The 20,456-nt window shown below is 33.4% G+C and overlaps 1 protein-coding gene across 1 annotated transcript; it reads right to left on the reverse strand.

Moving 5' to 3' along the window:
* Positions 1-783: 783 nt before the first annotated feature.
* On the reverse strand, positions 784-15,569 carry LOC114266702 (disease resistance protein At4g27190-like). Its single transcript, XM_082914576.1, has 6 exons — positions 15,418-15,569; positions 15,150-15,274; positions 14,692-14,919; positions 14,271-14,549; positions 2,085-5,109; positions 784-1,112 (listed from the first exon to the last, which is right to left on the reverse strand). The coding sequence occupies exons 1-5, from the start codon at positions 15,512-15,514 to the stop codon at positions 2,128-2,130; spliced, it is 3,711 nt and encodes a 1,236-aa protein (XP_082770702.1). The 5' UTR covers positions 15,515-15,569; the 3' UTR covers positions 784-1,112; positions 2,085-2,127.
* Between the last annotated feature and the right edge of the window lie 4,887 nt (positions 15,570-20,456).

A 20,456-nucleotide genomic window follows, 5' to 3' on the forward strand; every position in this document is an offset into this window, starting at 1 on the left:
TCAAAAAATTGAAACCAAATTTGTTTTGGATGTTTTGATTTTTTACGAAAAAACGTGCAAAAAGTAAATAGGAAAAGGAAAAGGAAAAGGAATTTTTGACATTTTGTATAGTTCTTTGGCTTTTTAGCATTTATAGCGACTTTGGATTTTTTGGATATTTTTTAAACTTCCCAAACGTCATCTCAAATGCAAAAAAGATAAAAAAATAAGAGGCACCACGTAATGTGAGAGGTGATAGTTTTTTCAACATCTAAATTATCGCCTTCATCTCTCTCATAAAGAGATGGGGTCCACACCATCTGAGACCCTAGGCTTGTGAGAGGAGATAGTTTTAAATTTGGAAAAATGTGATGCCCTAATCATTTTTGTATGATGCTCATAAAAAAAATCCATGTGAAACATAATGTGGTACTAAAGGCGTCTACACGGGAGGTAATCTAGGAGAAGCAATTCCTCTTAACTATTGTTGTTTCTGTTTTTTCCCCAGCCATATCAGAACCATAATGAACACATTTTACAAGGTACAGGATCCTTTTTTTCAAAATTCTTGTGTCTACTATTCTAATGTATTCGAAATTGTAAGATCATAGTTTTGAAATTCCTTATAAAAGTCTCAACACATCCTATGGTTGGAGTGCAATAGAAACAGAGGAGCAGAAATTTTGGGAACAAAAGATCCTGGTCCTGGGGAAACTATGATATTATGTGAAGACTTAATAGAGAAATCATGCAGTTTGGGAACTTTGATATTGCTTTCAAAATGGACGGACTTACAACAACAGCAGCAGCAAAAATAAGCATATGTTTCATATATATTCATAACAAGGCATACATATCATATCTGAGTTCAGTTTTTAATGTAACAAATTAAAGGTTCACATTCTGATAAACAGAAAGAGATTAACGAAGACACACAACAAAACCAACATACCTGGAAAAACCTGGAAAAATCAGCCAACAAGCCTTCAAGCTTAATCTGCTCACTTGTGCTTCAGGATGTGTATTTTATTTATCAACGCCCCAATACCACCAACATATAAAGCTTGAAGCTCCTTAAACTCAAAGGTTGTGTCATTATTCGGCTACAAGGGTCTTCAATAAGTCGTCAGCACCTGTAGTCCATCATACAGACAAATGGTGAAGATAACATGGCAATGTCTTATTTCTCTTGTTACCATAAATAAGATTTGATAAAAAGGGTTACTCCAGTGTTAAATTTGAAATAAGTTGGGGCCCAAATTTCAGTTAAATTGTTTGTGATATGTTGTCTAGTGACAATAGTTGTTTGGAACTAGGCTGCTTTGTTATTTCTGCAGATACTGCCACCCTGCCCCAACACCACACAGGTAGTGAAACTTAGGTTCCGTTTGGATTTTAGATTTGTCAAGGAAATTGAATTACTTATGTATAAAAATTTTTAAGGGTAGCTAAACAATAAAAACAAAATTTTGGACAAATATCTACTTGCTTCCATTTAAAAAATAAATAAATAAAAGAAGAAGACGAAGCATCTTTAACTTCATTATATTTTCTTTCTTTTTCCTTCTTTTTCATTTTCCCATCATAAATTCAAGATCAAAGAATATTAGTTTATTAAATGTGAGTGGGCACTATATTTGCAGTCCAATGCAATCTTGAAGGGCACTTACAAAACAAAAAGAAAAAGAACAGAGATTTGCTGAATTTATGATTCCAACATTTGGAACATATTTATGAGAGAGTGTTAGGAACATATGTTTAGTACTACATTTTTAATTAGAGTTTTTTTTTTCATTTTTGATGGACTTTTTCCAATTTCCATTTAATTATTTAATTGAATGAAAATTGAAAACAAAATCCATTAAAAAAAACTAATTTAATAAAGAAAGCAACTCCTAATTTTATTTTATTTTTCTTTTACTAGATTTTTCCTTCTTTTTTTTTTTAAAAAAAACTTTTAGGAGCTTTTAAATTTAAAGTCTCTAGAATAAAAGAAAATAAATGAAATTTAAAATAAAAAATCTACTAAAAACGAAAAGGTAAGTTCAAAAGGCTAATTTTTCATAATTTTGCAAAACTAAAATGATAAATAAATAAGAAATTACCTGGCCATTACGAGAATTTTCTTCTTGCCCAAAATTACTCGATCTAGTCCATTGCTAATTGGGCCTTCAAATTTCTCTCCCTTCTGAGTGGGACAAAGATGCTAGCCAAATAATCTTGACAATAACTGCTGCTCTTGCTCCACTCTGATTCATTCCACATTAAAGAGTCCCACCACTCACTCTCTCCTTTGATCACCTTTAAATCTTTACTGTCAATGGTGGAGAGGCTTTCTAGCTTTGGGCAATAAAAGATGACCAACCTTTCCAATTTTGGAGCTATACATAAACCACTGGAAATGCTAACCAATTCTGGTAGCTCAAGAAGAGACATCTTCTTCAAGGCTGGGAGAAAATGGGTTGATTCCACCATAGTAGATTCATGAATTACCAAGCTCTTAATTTTGGGGCAGTCTTCAACTATAAGCTCCTCCAAATTTTCAAGATTACCAAGTATGCCTGGAGTGAAAATGGAATTCAAACTGGTACAAGTACGGAATCTCAAGAATTTTAGTTTGGAGAGACAACCCTTAACAATTGGTCCATTGCAAACACTCCTCAAATTTTTCATGTAATAAATACCCAAATATTCTAGTGATCCAAGTACAAGTCTTTCATCAACATCTGACTCACATTTATAATCTCCTCCTTCGTCTATGATGGTTTTGAGCTCATTACATTCCACCAACAAGCATAGTTTTAGGTTGATCATATTTGCATTGCCAAATTCAGAGAGCTTCTTCACAGTCCAATGACGGTCCAGGAAAAAGGCACTAGTACGTTTGAGTGTTTTCTTAATCTCAGTTGGTATGCGCTCACCATTTATATATCTCAAGGATGTCTCATGTTTCTTAAATTCTTCTTCAACTTCATGTGGTATACGGGATATCATGCGCTGCTCATGACGGCCAACTGTAAATCTAAAGCTTGATACAGTAAGTCGTTTTAAAAGTTCAACTTTTGGCAAATACAACTTAAGCTTTGTCAATCTTTTCAAGTTTTGCAGCTCATATATAATATCTTTCAAATCAGCAATCCACTCTCCGTCTTCTGGATTGACATCAATGCTCAGTTCCTTCAAGAGAAAGAGGTCAGATAATACCCCCTGTGGAATCATTTTGCTTATCTGCCTACTTTCTCTATAGCTGTTTCCATAACCATAGAAGGATAATTTCAACAGTAGCAAATTTTTCAGTTCCTTAATTTCTTCAGGAAGATACATAATCTCAGTTCCCTCCATATCAAGCACCTGGAGAATGGAAAGTCCTCCAACTTCTCGTGGTAGCTCTGTAAAGAGTTCGCAACCTCTTAAAAGTAATTTTTGAAGTGAAACCAATCTGGAAATAGATGCAGGCAAAGTCTTTATGCTTGTATAGGATAAATCCAAAACTTGGAGCATGGGCATGCACTCAAAGAACAGAGAAGGAATTACCATAAGATCGCAATTTTTCTGTAAGAACAAAAACACCAGATTAGAGCATATTGGACTTTCTGGTAGCTCAGAGACTCCATTATCTATGAGGTTAATCCTTTCGGCATTCCACTTAACCATCCATCCCTCTGTTAGTTGTGAACCCATATAAGGCATAATTTGTTTGGACAGTACAATTCTGGTCTCTTCTCGCATTCGAAGGGCACCGTTAAAATGCTCCAGCAAGAAGGAATCAATAAGATCTGCAAGAATAACTTCTCCTTCTTCTTTTGTTTCAACCAAACAATCCTTCAACCAGCAGGAAATTAATGAAGCTCCGTTAATTATTCTTCCTTCCCCATATGTTGTAAAGTGTTCAATGCACCTTTTCATGATGTTGCCTTTGCTTTTCCATATGAATTTTAACACACGAACCATCACTTGAGTCATACCTTCCTCCACTTGAGAGGAGGGCTGCAACATTAATTCATTAAGTGCCAGTTCCCAGAAACCAACATCGGTTACATCTTTCAAGGCCCTTGCAAGTAGAATCATCGCGAGTAAATGACCATGGCACTCTTCAATTAAACGTATGGCCATTTCTTGGAGAGTTGATGAAGGATGAAAAACATGGCCTACATGCCAACTGAACAATTCCCATGGCAGCAGATGATACTCCATCCTGATCTCCAGATCTACTGAAATTATCTGATAAATGTCATCGGATTTAGTGGCAAGCACTATGCATCCATGATCAAAGGGAATGTTCAAGTTGTATAGATCAATGATACGTCCATCAATGAAATCCAGCACCAGTAAAAAATTGTAGGGCTTTAGCATTTCATCTAGTGGCAGTAAACTATCAGTTCCAGGAGGAAATTCATGTCCATGTATCTGTTTTGTGATGTCCATCTGGACCTCCTCATTGCTGTGATGTTGTGAGACAGAGATGTAGAGGACAACATCAAACTTGCTCTGTATCTCTGGTATATCTTTCAATGCTTTTACTGCTTTCCCTGCACCGTGTCCTGAAATAGCAATCAGTTTCATCCTTTCCTCCATAATGCATCTTGAAACTAGGCAAATTGAAGAAGTAATTGCCCGATTAAGAATTACTTCTGGACAGTCTGGTTTACCATAAACAGAAAATGAGGGCATCCAACAAAATTTTAGTTGACCAGTGTACAAAGACCAGCCACGTGGTAAATAAACCTCCAGTTCAGAAGAAAAATTAGACATACAAAATTTGTTCCATGATACTTCTAGAAGGTCATTGAGCTCAGTTAAACTATCCCTTAAGATCTGAATGTCTTTCTTCTTCAAAGCAGCTTCTAATGTTCTTATCAGTGGATTGAGCTTAGAAGTATATTCGCAGAGATGGGAACAGTCAACCTGATCTGATACTTGTTTCATCGGGTAGGACAATACAAAGTTTATTAATAAGTCCTTCTTTTTGTTCCATTGCTTTGAATCCAACTTCAAGCGGTTAGTCATCAGCTTGATTGATTTAAACTCCTGCTCATATGGTGAAAAAGAGTCCAACCATTTTTGCTTTTTCGTCTTTTTATTCCATCGCTTTGAATCCAACTTCCAGTGTGTAGTCGTCTGCTCGATTCTCTGCTCTCATACAAAGTTAAAATCAATGAAGTTGAAGAGACAAGAGAACGAAAAAGGAGGAGAGAAAATAAGAGTTGCAGGAAAAGAGGCACAACCCAAATTAGGGTTTTCCTCTCTAATCATACCTATTTATACTAATGAGTCCATAACTACAAAAATACCCTCTAACACATAACTTGACAATTTGTCATAGGCATACAACTCTAAATTTATAATATGAAGAAGTCCTAATCCCAAAAGAAAACAACAAACTAAGCTAATTATTTGCAAATTATGAAATTAATGAAGGGAAACATAAAATTACCAAAAATGGAAACTTTTAGCTAAGCCCAAATTTGGATACAAAGAAGTAAACGTGTTAAAACAAATGGAACTTATAAGGAAAATTCCTAGGAAAAGTTAATAATAAAATAATTTTTTCCTAAAGCACAAAATTGTGAATTTAAAGGCCTAAATGGAGGAACCTTAGGTCACGATGAAGCATTAAGTTTTGTTTGTTGGGCTGTTGCTAATCAAACATAGAAATTACGAAGCACAGACACGGACACGTGACACGACACGTGAGAGACACGCACATAATATATAATTTTATATATTTATTATATATCAAATATATAAATTTATCATTCTAAAATAATAAATAAATGCAATATAACACTGATTTCCATAAATTGACATTATTTTTCTTTATTATCATATTCTAAGTTATTTTGTTTAAACTTATAATTATTTTCGTGTGTGTGTTGGCACCATAAATCTGCAATTTTTATTATTATTTATTATTTATATAATTACAAGACATGTGGCATCCTCCTACACATTTGGATGTTATGAGAAGTTATGAAATGTGAAAAGATGATGGAGAATAAAGTGGAGAACATGGAGCATGAAGTTGAGGTTGAAAGAAGTTATGGAAGATTATGCAGTATGAAATGGAGGCGGTGGAAGAATGGGTAGTTTTAGGTAGTTTTTTCCTACAAATGTTTGTCTATAAATAGCCATTCATGGCTACATTGTAAAAGATCTAGAATTCAAATCAAAAACAATTGATTTTAATATTTCTTGTCATTTTCCTTATCTTAGGAGTAGTTTAACATAGATTTATATTTCGAAGTATTTATGTTCAGCATTTTCTTTTCAAAGCATAGGAATAGAGGTAAGTAATGATTACTTTGATTGTTCATTCAATCATCTTTCTCTGTCTCCCTCATTCTTCTTTTAATTTTTCTTTTCTCTATACTTGGCAATTTTGAAATCCTCTTTGTTGAGGCAAAAAAACCGTCAACGCAATACCTTGATAATTGGCTTGAATTTAATCTGTAAGGATTTTTCAATCCTTACTGGTATGCTCGCATTTATGATATTTTCTTTCGTAGGAAATATAAGCCAACAATTTTTGGCACGCCAATAGGACGTCAAGTGTAAGAAATGAAAAATGAATTGGATTCGTCCATTTCAAATAGCCTAGATGAAATCTATTGGCGTAAACAAAAAAATTTGAATCTTCAAGAAGAGAACCATTTTCTTAATGAAATAAATTTCATCCCTTACAATATTATTTGGTGGAAGAAAAAAGACATTATTTAATTGGAGAAATTCATCAACTTGATATGGAAATTAGCCAATGGAATGATGAGTTATCAACTCTCACTACCAAGTCTTTAACTGAGGCTTTAACGGCCAGAATTGGCGAATTTTTTCAGAATTTTTTTACAGTTAAAAATAGAAAAAGCAAAGAGTTTTCATCAATGGCTCAGGGCGTTCAAAAGCCCGTTTTTAAAGAACCAAATTATGAAATTAACAAAACGAAAGATCATGTTCTTGAGCCAAATTTGGCTAAGAATGATGTTCCATGCATGGCTCGAGGGGTCCAAAAACCAATTTTTAGAGAGTCAAGTCATGAAAATAGCAAATCTATGGGTGATTTTCATAAGCCATTCATAGCTAACATGGAAAAACAACCCACTTTGCCAAATAATTATGAAAATCAATTCGACGAAAGTCATGTTTTTGAAACAAGCATGGTCAAGAATAATGAACAAGCCACTGTTCATGAATTCAAAATTTTTGACATTTTTCAAAGTGTCAAAAAGTATGAATTTTCATGGTCACACTATACCATGACTTTTGTTGTTCGAAATCCATTTTGGATTTGTGGATCACATCAAACGTTGACTTTGATGGAATGGCTAACAAATAATATTTCGTTATTGCAATATATTGGGCAAAAAATATGGTTATTAGTTGATCCATAAAACCATCACCATTTGATTTTATGGTTACCTTTGAAGCATGTCCCAAAACACTTTGAAGCATGTTATTCATTAAAATATTATTTTTATAGCCATTAATGGCTAGTTAAAATGCCAATCTCATTTCATAGTAATCCAACTCTTTGGATTTGGTTCGAATAGATGTCGTGAGCACTTTCGAAGGACAACTTTGATCCTTTAGTAACATATGTGACTTTCGAATGGTGGTTTTGTCATCAATAAGCACCTTCGAAATGTAACATGGGACGAGAAAACTTTCGAAATGTGTACTTCCCTTCAAATATATGTAAAATGACAATTAATTAATTGTCGAATAATGCCTATTTTTGGCATGATAATTAGTGGCTTTACTGATAACCATTTTTATAACCATTTGTTACACGAAAATGTAACTAGTATTCTACAAAAGTTGGTTCGAAGAACAACGATTTTGGTGTCTTTGGAGAATTAGTAATTCGTTCGAAGTACAAAATTAATATTTTCATTAATTATGTATGAACCAGAACATACAGAATTTGAATAACCACAATGTTGACCAAAAGTTGCTTCGAAGACCCTTTTGCCATAATTTTGTAAGCTTCGAAGCACTTCATCTTGCATTAACAGCCTCAAAAAAACAATAATGGTGGTTGTGAACCTTCGAAACTTTGCTGAGTATTTTCAAGAATATAATTCGTCCTTTGTCGGTACTTTCGACCTTCGAAGGATAATTTTGGTCCTCTATATATACCACCTTCGAAACTTGTTACTAGTCCATAATAGCTAGCATGTGTAACAACTTGTTAAGGTGAATCATGTTTGAATATTAGCTTTGCCTTAAAAATATGAATGATTCTAAGTGCAAGCAACATTAACCTACTTCAAAAGGTTCCAAGTTTTATAAGTGTTTGAAGTACGAGTAAAATAAAATTGTTTAATTTCTTTCAACGGATTGATGCCGATTCGACGTATATATATAATATCCCTTCAAGGCATATATATATATATATATATAATTTGAGATATCTAGTCATAATTTCATACTCATTCGAAGCACTTTATTGGTACTATTATATCATTCGAAGCACTTTGTTGATATTATTCAAAGCACTTTATTGATATTATTCAAAGCACTTTATTGCTTAGATTAGTCATGTGTTTGGTTCGACCCTTCAAAAATTCAAGAAAGCATCATTTTTAAGGGCCGCGGGGGATAATGTTGGCACCATAAATCGGTAATGTTTATTATTATTTATTATTTACATAATTGCAGGACATATGGCATCCTCCTACTCATTTGGATGTTATGAGAAGTTATGAAATGTGAAACGATGATGGAGAATAAAGTGGAGAACATGGAGCTTGAAGTGGAGGTTGAAGGAAGCTATGGAAGATTATGTAGTATGACATGGAGGAGGTGGAAGAGTGGTTAGTTTTTTCCTACAAATGTTTGTCTATAAATAGCCATTCATGGCTACATTGTAAAGGATCCAGAATTCAAATCAAAGACAATTGATTTCAATATTTCTTGTCTTTTACCTTATCTTAGGAGTAGTTTAACATAGATTTATATTTCAAAACATTTATGTTCAACATTTCCTTTTCTGCAGCATTTTATGCACTTCCTTGTCGAAGCATAGGAGTAGAGGTAAGCAATGATTACTTTGATTGTTCACTCAATCATCTTTCTCCATCTCCCTCATTCTTCTTTTAATTTTTCTTTTCTCTACACTTGGTAATTTTGAAGTCCTCTTTGCTAAGGCAAAAGAGCTGTCAACGCAGTCGCTTGAATTTAATTTGTAAGGATTTTTCAATTCTTACTGGTGCGCTCGCATTTATGGTATTTTCTTTCGTAGGAAAAATAAGCCAACATTGTTTAATCAATGGACAAGTGTGTTTAAGCAATGGACACACTTGTCGTCCAAGTGTCCAAAGAGTGTCCGAAGAGTGTCTGAGTCTAAATTCTTTTTAAAAAAGTAGGACACATTTAGATGAATATCGGAAACGTGTCAAGAAAGTGTCCAACAAGTGTCGGTGTCCGACACGAACACAACATGGACATGCCACCTTTTTAGAAGTGTCTGTGCTTCTTAGCATAGAACTTTCGAGTCAAGTCCACCTACGTTGGACTGAAAACATATTTATCATTTTGCCACCCAACGATTTAATTGATCCAAGTACTTCGACATAACCAAGTCAACATCATTTTGTCTAAGGTACACATCCATGATTAACCAATAATAATTTGCAACTTAATTCTTGATTAAAAAGAAAAACATAAGAAACACAACATACATCATTGGGCACATTTCTTAAGAACTTAAACTTTTGGCACAATTGATGATCTAACATGTATCAGAGTTCTACTTCCAGGAGATCATGACTTCCAATCTTGTCAATATTATTATCTTTGTTATTGTACACTATGTTATGCTTGTGTTTGTACACCTTGTTTATGTCAGTCTGTTTATCTCTCAAAATGTGAGACAAGGTCACTTGTGAGGGAGAGTGTTAGCTTGATATATATTGTTGGGTCCATTTTCTAATAGGTTAAGTTTTTGGGCCAATTGGTGATCTAACAATTCGCTTCATGAGTTGGCGCCTCTATACTCTCAAAGCCACATCACCTGCTTTCGCCCTATAATTCAGAACCATATCACACACAATGGCCTTCTTTCACCCAAATTAACGTGGTAATGAAGCACTTCCAAAAAATATACCCTCATGGGGCCCATCTAAGAAGCAACCTGACATTTCTATGCTAACATAGGAAATGTTTGTTACAAATAAATTATCAAATACTTGGGCTCCAGTGGATTCATCGACAGCTAGTTGGCTTGAGAGACCCTTTGATGAATGTTAGGTGAGATGGGCTGCACTTAAATGTGAGAAAGATAAGGCTCCAAGTCCGGGTGATTTTTCAATGGTTGTGTTTCAAGATTGTTGGGTCATTGTAAAAGGGGATCTTACAAGTGCTTGGTGAGTTCTTCGAAAGTGGGGAGGTTAACTTATGCACCAATGCATCCTTCATTTGTCTAATTCTCTAGAAGGAGAAGTCAGCCAAGATTAGGAATTATAGACCCATTAGCTTGGTTACATCACTCTACAAAATTCTAGCAAAGGTGCTATCCAAGAGAATTAGGGTGGTTCTCAGGGAAACCATTTCTTCCTCACAAGGTGCCTTTGTGCAAGGAAAGCAAAAAAATTTTGAGATATTGCAAGGAAGGCAAATTTTGGATGTAGTCTTAGTGGCTAATGAGATTGTCAAGGAGTATAAGGATTTACACAAGGAGGGTGTTGTCTTTAAGGTAGCCTTTGAGAAAGCATATGATCATGTAGATTGGGGCTTTGTGGATTTTGTTTTGGAAAGGAATGGGTTCAAATCCAAGTGAAGAGGGTGGATATGGGAGTGCTTGTCGTCATGCAATGTTGGTCATTGTGAATGATAAGGCTGGGGATTCTTTTCGGACATCTAGGGGTCCAAGGCAAGGTGATCCTTTATTACCTTTTTTGTTTATTTTAGTTGCTGATATGTTAGGTCAAATTACAGATATTGCTAAAGATAAAGGTGTCACCGAGGGTTTTGAAGTGAGTAGGGATAAGATTAGAGTCACTCATTTACAGTTTGCGGATGATACTATATTTTGTTCATCGAAAGAGAAAAGTAAGATGGGTAGTTTGCTAAAGATTTTGAGAATTTTTGATATTGTGTCTAGCCTCAAGGTCAATCTTAGCAAAAGTCATGTTTGGGTATTAATCTGGGAGATAGCCATGTGCAATGGTCGGCGGTTATGTTGGGATGTTCCACTAAACATTTTCCTCTCAAATACTTGGGGCTTCCATTGAGGGCAGATCCTAAATTGGCATCCTTTTAGGAGCATGTTCTTGTCAATTGGGAAAAGATTGGAGGGATGGAAGCGAGCTTTATTGTCTAGGGAGGGAGATATACTTTGGTGCAATCTGTAGTAGGTTATGTTCCTCTTTATTTCTTATCCTTGTTCAAAATCCCAGCTTGCATTGCAAAGAAAATTGAGAAATTGACAAGAGATTTTCTTTGAGAAGGGTGTGATGAGGGTAAAGGGGCCATTTGGTTAAATGGGAGATCATTTCTCTCCCTAGGGATAGAGGGGGCCTTGCTATAGGGAATATCGTTGCTAGGAACATTGCTCTCTTGGGCAAGTGGTCGTGGAGATTTCCTGATGAAAGTGAGTCGCTATGGTGTTCTATTGTTAAAAGCAAGTATGGAGTTCAACCCAATGGTAGAGATTCTAACGTGGTTAATAGAGGCAATTGTTGTTCACCGTGAAAATCCAATTCTCACTTGCATCCACCTGTGTCTAATTTCCTTTCATTAAAAGTGGGGAATATGGTGAGCATCCGTTTTTGGGAGGATGTTTGGTTAGGGGACAGCTTATTTGATAGAACTTTTCCACTTCTATATCGGTTGGTTCGTTCTCCGAATGTTTCGATAGTATCGGTGGCATGTTCTTCTATGGCGCCCATCTCTTGGAATTTTGACTTCCCTACTTAAATGATAGGGAGGCTGTTGAGTTGGCATCTTTCTTTCTTCCTCTCGCGACACTAGGGTCTGGAATATTATTTCTTCAAGGGTCTTTTCCTGTAAATCTTTATTTGATAATCTTATTGATAATTCTTTTGTTCCTATGCTTCCTCTTCATAAGAAAATTTAGAAAGCAGTAGTTTCTCATAAAGTGAAGTTTTTCATTTGGTCTTTAGCTCAAAGGGGTTCACAACTAATGATGTTTTCCAAAAAAGAAGGCCTAATCACTCTCTTTGCCTTCAATGGTGTGTGATGTGCAAGAGGAATTCGGAGGCAGTGAATCATTTATTCCTTCATTGCCCGGTGGTTTTTGCATTATGGCAGCGTCTTTTTGGTTTATGTGATAATTAGTGGGTTGCTCCGTGGGATTGATTCAAATGCTTCTTGTTAGGTTCAAAGGGTATGGGAACTCCAAAAGAGCTAAAACCTTGTGGTCAAGCATTGTTTTTGCTATTTTTTGGACTATATGGTTGAAGAGTAATGCAAGAATCTTTGATGACAAGGAATCAAATGTAGCGGATTTGTGGGATAGGGTGAGGTATTTGGCTTCGTTTTGAGCATTTGTATCACCTCCTTTTAAAGGAGTCCCTTTGTTCTTGATCTCTAGAGATTGGACTGTTGTTTGCCATCCCTAGTGTTAGGAGTTTTGAGCTTTGGTTTTGTTCTCTCCTTCCTTGTATAAGGACTTCTTGCCCTCTTTTATTTTTCTGATTTTTAATAAAACTTTTTTTTGATGCTCAAAAAAAATATCATACGCCCTACGTTGCACAGACACATAAACACAATGTGATACGACACAACACAAACTTGCCAACACGTTGATTTTCAGAAAATGCAGGACACGACATGCTTAGGACAAGTTAAAATATTATATTTTTACAAATTTGTTATATGTCATATATATGAATAATTTATTGAAAGATGATGAAAATATGTAACATAACATTAATTATATTAGAAAGATATATATTTCATAAGTTAAACATCAAGATATTTATTATTCACATAACAATTGTATTTTAAACAATGCAAAACAATTGTAGAATATTGTAATACACATGATATATTCATCTTATATATTTTTCAAAGTATATTTAAAGTGCATAAATTGTGTTTTGAAGAATACAGAACATTGTTATTATAAAGGAATTCATCACATAAGACATGTTCAAAGGGTTCAAGAAGTACCGAAGTGTTCGTAAACTGCCGGTAAAGTGTCCGATATTATAAATTTGATTTTTTAATTAAGACATGTTGAAGAAGAGTCGAACACGCTTTTAAAAGTGTCCAAAGAGTGTAGATGTCTGATACGGGTGTTGCACATGATATGCTTTCTTCATAGAAGTGACCAAGCTTCTTAAATTACGCGTGAAATGTTCATTCATATGAGGACTAGCTTGAATGGTAAGTCCCCACGTAAATAACCGGGAGGTCTTAGGTTCGAGTTCTTAGTTTGCTTAATATGTGAGGTCAGCAGGTGGTCGCACATATCTATTTTTTATTTTGGGTATTTGTGCTATGGACTACAACAAATAAAATTTTCCATACTAGATTTTTCTCATATTTTATTAGTTTAATCATTAATCATTTATGCGATTGACTTTACAGTAAAATAAACATTTAAAAGAGGCAAATTGCAAATGTTCTTTTGAAATCAAGATTTTAAAAAATAAAATAAAGAGGGACTATAAATGATTTAGGGGGGCATAGAAAAAATTTTAAGGGGCAAATTGAAAATTTTTCTTTAAAATTGTAGGTTGAACAGTAATTTTACAAGATTTGAGAGGCGTAGCAACCCCCACCCACGTGCAGCTGAGATGATTGCACCTTGCAAAAAGAACAGTGAAGTCAGGAAAATAAGTTCCAAACTCTTCACAAAACCAACCTCAAGGAATGCTCAGTTCTCATCTAAGGCACACAGTTCTTTCAATGAAAATACTGAATAAAACTCAACTCAACAAGCCTAGGCTACATGGATCTGTTTCCTTCAACTGATTCTATTCAAAGTCATATAAGCATGTCCTTTCTTATTACCTCATCCCAGGTTCTTCTTGGTCCTCTATTTTTTTTACCACCCCTCCACATGGATCAAATACTCCTCCAAACAAAGGCATTAACTGGTCCACTATCTACATGTTCATACCCATCTCAAACAATTTTTCCTCATTTTGTCTTCAATTGGTATAAATCCTAACCTTTTATTAATGAATTTATTTCTTATTTACATACATCAATGAAGGACTTATAATTATCCTATAAAATATTCCCTCAAATTCCTTAATGATAAATATAGAATTCATACTAACCTAACCATTAAGAGACAATGGAGTTTCTGCTAAGATGCTTACCGAACGTCCAGGAAGAGCCAGTGGATCAAGTACAGAATCCGTTTTTGGTGTACTCCATTCTGGTGGATGATGGTCTGATCCAAATTTAGGACTTTCTACAGATGTGTGTTTGTTCTGGTTATTGCTTGAAGAAGACGGAGGGGCAGACGAGGGTAAATAAACTCCTGTTCCTGTAAATATAGGTGCTGAAGGAAAAAAATTTATTTTGCGGCACTCATGACTTGCTCCAACTGTGGAATCTTTACTATGGGATGTTACTGCACTTACTAGGGGAGGCGCCTGCACCAGGTGGATCAACAACTTAATAGGGAATATATATATATATATATATATATATATATATATATATATGTATATATATATATGGAGAGAGAGAGAGAGAGAGAGAGAGAGAGTTATCCAAGGAAGCCAATCCACCAACCTGGTCAGAAGAGAAAGAAGAACACGCCACCATCCCTAGAGGAAGCAGCGAATTCATAATGCGTGCCTCAAGCGAATTCATAATGCGTGCCTTTACGGACCCCCGTCGGGGGGGCATTTGTTTGGAAACTGGTTGTGGATGATTGAATTTACAACTTACACCAAATTTACAAGACCCCTTCCTCAGATAGTGCGCACAATCAGGAGCCTTGGGCCGCTCCGGGTACCTCTGCACAACAATGCGGTGTCAAACTCAACATACTAATCTGGCAAACTAGAGAGGACTAGATCATCTACAATCAACATTATATCTAGACTAGATACAAATCAAAGTAGTTACAAGATCAGACTAAATATGGACACAAATCCAAATGATCATCCAGAACATTCATCAAAACCTTCTAATTAAGCCCTGACATGTACAAACATAAACAGACCAGGGAGACTTGGAAGAATTACCGAACTAACATCCGGGGGATGATTGTATCGGCAGGTTACACCAAATTTACAAGACCCCGTCCTCAGATAGCACATACAATCGGGCTCATGGGGCCGCTGCGGGTATAACCCCTGACACGTAGGCTCTGTATTTGTAAAATCAACATTAAAACCAATCCAGAAAAAATACATTCCACATTACCAATTCACCGCAAACCCACACTAATGCACAGAAAATTACATTGAAATTAATAAATTAAATTGAACAACTAAGGGTCAATGGACTGACCTTTGGACCCAGTTTCACCTCCCGACGAGCTCTGTTCCACCATTTGATCGGATTTTGATCCTTCCGTTGTCGTCGTCATTCGATTGTACCACTCCATTGCAAGGATTGTACTACTTCGCAAACAAATTTATATATAAATATGTGTGTGTGTGTGTGTGTGTGTATAATAAGTTGAGTTTTGGATAAATAGGTGAGAGGGGTATTTATTTCTACTGTGGAGGAGATAGTATTGCAAAACAACTAGATCATATCATATAAAGGGAAGCCAGAGAGCATAAACTTACCTATCGAATACGGATCTGATTGCCTTGAGTTGAATCCCAATTACAAAGAAGAAAAACACGGTTTAGCTGGAGTCTGTTCTGGTCTATCCTCGACAGTTGACTACAACTTGCTCGCTGCTAGTTTCTTTTTGTATTTTTTTTTTTTTTTTTAAATGCACTGTGGTGTTTGGAATGTTAGGTTTTTTTTTTTTTTTTTTTAAATCTACTCATAAATCTCATAGGAGAATGTTCATCTATTTAAACCTAATTAATTAGTCCTTTTTATTTTAAAAAATTATATTTATTTGATTTGTATTTTAAAAAATTATATTTATTTGATTTGATTCCATTTAAGTTTAAATGAATGTGCTTTTGTGATTCATTTTTTTTTATTTTTGATTCATTTTTGGGATGAAACGAAAAGTTGAGGTATGAAAAGTTCTTTTTGGGTGGATTGATGGCTGAAGTGTTTGTTATCGAATGTTGAAATCTATATTTATATTAGTGCGATTTTCTGATGTTACATTGAAATATTACATTAGAATACTACCTTTGAAAAAAATGCATTAAGAAATTTTTTTAGATTGTTACGTTGTTATGTTTAAGAAAATTATAAAAACTTTTTTAGTAGGTTACATTGGAGTGTTACATTTAGAAAAAGTATACTTATGAGCTTTTTCTAGAATGTTACGTTATTGCATTAGAGAAAAGTATGCTAAAAAAATTTTAGTATTTTATATTGGAGTGTCACGCTTGAAAAAATTATACTACGAAATTTTTGCGTGATATATTGATTAAAGTGTTACGTTTGAAAAAAGTACACTAAGGAATTTTTTTAAAATATTACGTTATTACGTTTGAGAAAAATACATTAAGGAATTTTTTAGTGTATTACATTAAAATGTTACGTTTTGAAAAAGTATACTAAGGAATTTTTTTGAAATATTACGTTTAGTAATTTTAACATTACGAGTAAACCCATATTTGTCTATTAATACATAACACACGCGTTTATACTTGGCCGTTTATGTAATTCACACTAGAATGAAAACTTTGGATGCACAAGAAAAAATAGAAAATTAAACAGTTCATAATATTACTATTTGAGATTTATTGGTGCTTGACTCGCTATTTTTTTTTTTTGTTAAATCTTTTTATTTTGTGACTTTTCTAAAAAATTATGTTAGGAAAAAAAAATCAGCCATTTTGTACGGACAAATCTAAAAAAGTAAAACAAATTTTAAGGGAAAAAAATTTGAAAAAACTAAAGCAAGTTAAAAAAAATCCACTATCTTTGACTTATTTTTTATCTTCTTTTAACTCTTTCATATTTTTTTTTAAATTAAAATTTTGATTTGTCTCGTCCAGTTGAGTTTATAAACGTAAAATTTTTTGAATTTTTTAAGAAATTCACTTAAAAAAAATAAGTACAAAAAATTAAACAAACCATTTCAGTTATAATATAATTATATTGATATGCTAACATTATCGCTATCTTCATCAAAAAATTAAAAAAAATCAAACACCTTGAACCTAAACAACTGTAGCAGCAATGTTTTCACATATGTGAATCTAAACATGTAACAATTCAGATTTTTAATTATTCTGTAAAATTTATATTGATATTATTTAATCTCAGTTCGAAAAATATATAATTTATTATATATTATTATGCATAATTTTTATAATTATTAAAAGTTTAGGGATCAAAATATAAATAATAATAATATAGATAATATTAATAATAATAATAATAAGTGTGGTATTAAAATAAATAATTAATTTTATATTGATATACGATAAAATATAATTTACATAAAAATTATATTATTTATATAATTATATTAAAATATTAAATTAAAAAATAATTTAAAATATTAAATTAAAAAATAATTATCTTAAATATCAATTAAATATAAAAATGCATCTTTATAATTATTATTGAAATCTGCCACGTAGCGCCTGTTTCTCTATAAATACGGAGGCGCCTGCAGAGAGAACGGAAAGAAGGAGGAAAAAGACAGAAAGAAAAGAAAGAAGAAAAGGAAAGAAAGAGAGGAATAAAAGGAAAGAATAATGGAAGATGAAAGGGTTTTTGAAAATGAAAAGAAAGTGTAAGATATTAAAGTTAAGATAAGTTATATTATATTTTGAGTTATTAAAATATATTTTATGTATGTTTTAATTTATCAAAATCTATTTTATATAAGTTATATTTTATTAGTATATTTATAAAAGTTATGTTTTATAAAGGTTTCAGTTACGTGGATTATTTTATGAACCCTATTTGTTTAAAAGGAAACTCATGGATATGTTTGTTTTAATTTTAAAGAATATTTGGCTATGACCTTATATGAAAATATGTTTTGTGAGTACCACTATGGGAGTCTCATCCCTTTGTAGACTTAAATAACCATTGGCTAGTGAGTCTCATGCCTTCGGGGACTTAAATAACCATTGGCTTAGTGATTGACCACTTTGTGGTCCAGTGTTTGTCGTGGATCTATTGACCAGTGTAGTGCTTGGCACTTAATGATGTACCGTGGTTATGGTTTTATAGTGATTTCCGTATTACATGTTATATGTTAAATGATCTGAAGTATATGTCAAATGATTTCCGTATTATGTATGATATGTATTAAGTTCTTTTTGGCTCAACTAATTATCCATGGTGAATTTTATACTTTATACTCTTAGTATAATATTTCTCACTCTGCCATGAGCTTATAGTTTTTTACCACTTTCAGGTGACATGTCAGGATCAGTGTGTGGGGTAGGCACAAAGCACTTTTATTGATGTATTTTTTTATGTAAATATCGACCTTTTTGGTCAATACATTTTGTAATAAAAATAAAAACTCTAATGATTATTTTAATACCCTTATTTAAATATTTCTTCCGCTTACGTTTATTAATTTGTTTAAAGATTTGGCTGGAGGTAACCTCGGTTACTGACCATCACGATACTTAACCCTTGGATACGGGGAGCGGGTCGTGACAAATGGTATCAGAGCAATAGTTTATAAAAAATAAAAAAAAAAATTATTGGAGTGTAGGACACATGCACATTTAAGAAGTAAGATAGCGGGTAATTAGTACCTAAATATTATATTTAGTTCGTCGATTTAATTATATTATAATTTTCTATGATTTTCTATATATATATTAAATGTTTTTTTTTGTGCATAATTTGTGAAGGATATTATATATAATTTACAAATGAAAAAGAAAAAAAAGATGTCAAACACCCACAAAAAAAAAATTATAATATAATTAAATATACATAAATTCTAATTTAGTATTCAAAAAAAAAATTCGACTTTTTAAAAGTGGGTTCAAATTTTAAAAATACTAATTTTTATATTATTTCCAATCAATGAAAAGTTTATCTCAAATTTTTTTCAACTCTCACATATGATTATGTCATTGTGGTCTCATTTTATTTCCATTTATTTATTTTTATCGTGAACAATACGAGTGAAAAGTTTTTAAAGTCACCCATTATTTCTCATTTTGGCCCAAACTAATTTTTGACAAGTAAACAGTGAGTGATTTTTGGTAAAAATTTTTTTTTTTGAGGTACTATTTTCTATCAGATTAATCATCTAATGCATATTTATCAAAGTGCGCAGCGGATAGCTTGCATATAACAAATTTCGAGGACGGAATTTTAAAAGGAGGAAAGATTGTAACAACCCAAATTTTTAATTATTCTGTAAAATTTATACTAATATTATTTAATCTCAGTTCGAAAAATATATAATTTATTATATATTATTATGCGTAATTTTTATAATTATTAAAAATTTAGGGATCAAAATATAAATAATAATAATATAGATAATATTAATAATAATAATAATGAGTATAATATTAAAATAAATAATTAATTTTATGTTGGTATACGATAAAATGTAATTTACGTAAGAATTAAATTATTTATATAATTATATTAAAATATTAAGTTAAAAAGTAATTATCTTAAGGGTCCTGCTTAAGTGTGCAACCCCCTGAAGGTTGCACACCATATGCAACCCAATTGTTAGCCGTTAGATTACAATAATTGATCAAGACCATTGAATTGTTTAATCGTGAAAAAGTTGAAACCGGGGCAACCGGTTAATGCTTGTATTTGCATGATTGCATCCCACTCACTCTCTGTATTTCGTCTCTATCTCTCTCTGTTGTCCTCTCTGTGTAAGGTTGAGTCAGTGTAACTGTTGATTTCTATTAACAGGGAGAAGCCCCTGTTGGGTTCGTTCCATTGACGAAGCTCTGTAGGGAACAGTATAACGGGCGATTTCCAACAACAACGTAACTACAAGGCTGTGTTGGTTCCATTGCTGAAGCGAAGCCCTTCTCTCGAACTAGATATGAGGTATGGAGCTGTCTCGAGTCCCTCTCTCTGTCTCCCTCTCTGTCTCTCTGGCCCGTTCACTTCAGCTATTTTCCCTCAACTAAACCCCCATCCTAACTTCAACCGCTCTACGCTTCGCTTCAACGGAAACCCCTCCATTGGCAGCTAACCTTTCTCTTTCTCTTTCTCAAGCAAGTGTTTGTGTTTGCACAAACAGCTAAACCGTGTGAAAATGTCATGTTTGTATTTGTGTTAACAATTTTCGATCATCAAGTAATTGTTTGTAGTAATGTCATGTGCAGTATGGCCCCGGGGGAAGTTAAAAGGGAAGGTGATGATTATGACATTCCAAATGAAGCAGATGACATTCGTTTGATGAATGAAAGTCGGGCAGAACCTAATCATGGTTGCGAAGTTGG

The sequence above is a fragment of the Camellia sinensis genome, chromosome 2 (assembly GCF_055761805.1).
Source record: "Camellia sinensis isolate YWXY chromosome 2, ASM5576180v1, whole genome shotgun sequence".
In the NCBI taxonomy this organism is placed as follows: Eukaryota; Viridiplantae; Streptophyta; class Magnoliopsida; order Ericales; family Theaceae; genus Camellia; species Camellia sinensis.

Bases quoted from the DNA above. Each gene is read 5' to 3' on its own strand.
- LOC114266702 (XM_082914576.1), bottom strand. From the start codon at position 15,514: ATGGAGTGGTACAATCGAATGACGACGACAACGGAAGGATCAAAATCC. The intron at 14,920-15,149 runs GTAATTCTTCCA...ATTGTTGTGCAG, and splicing joins ATCCCCCGGATGTTAGTTCG to AGGTACCCGGAGCGGCCCAA. The intron at 5,110-14,270 runs GTAAGCATCTTA...GTATGAGAGCAG, and splicing joins TGGCTCTTCCTGGACGTTCG to AGAATCGAGCAGACGACTAC.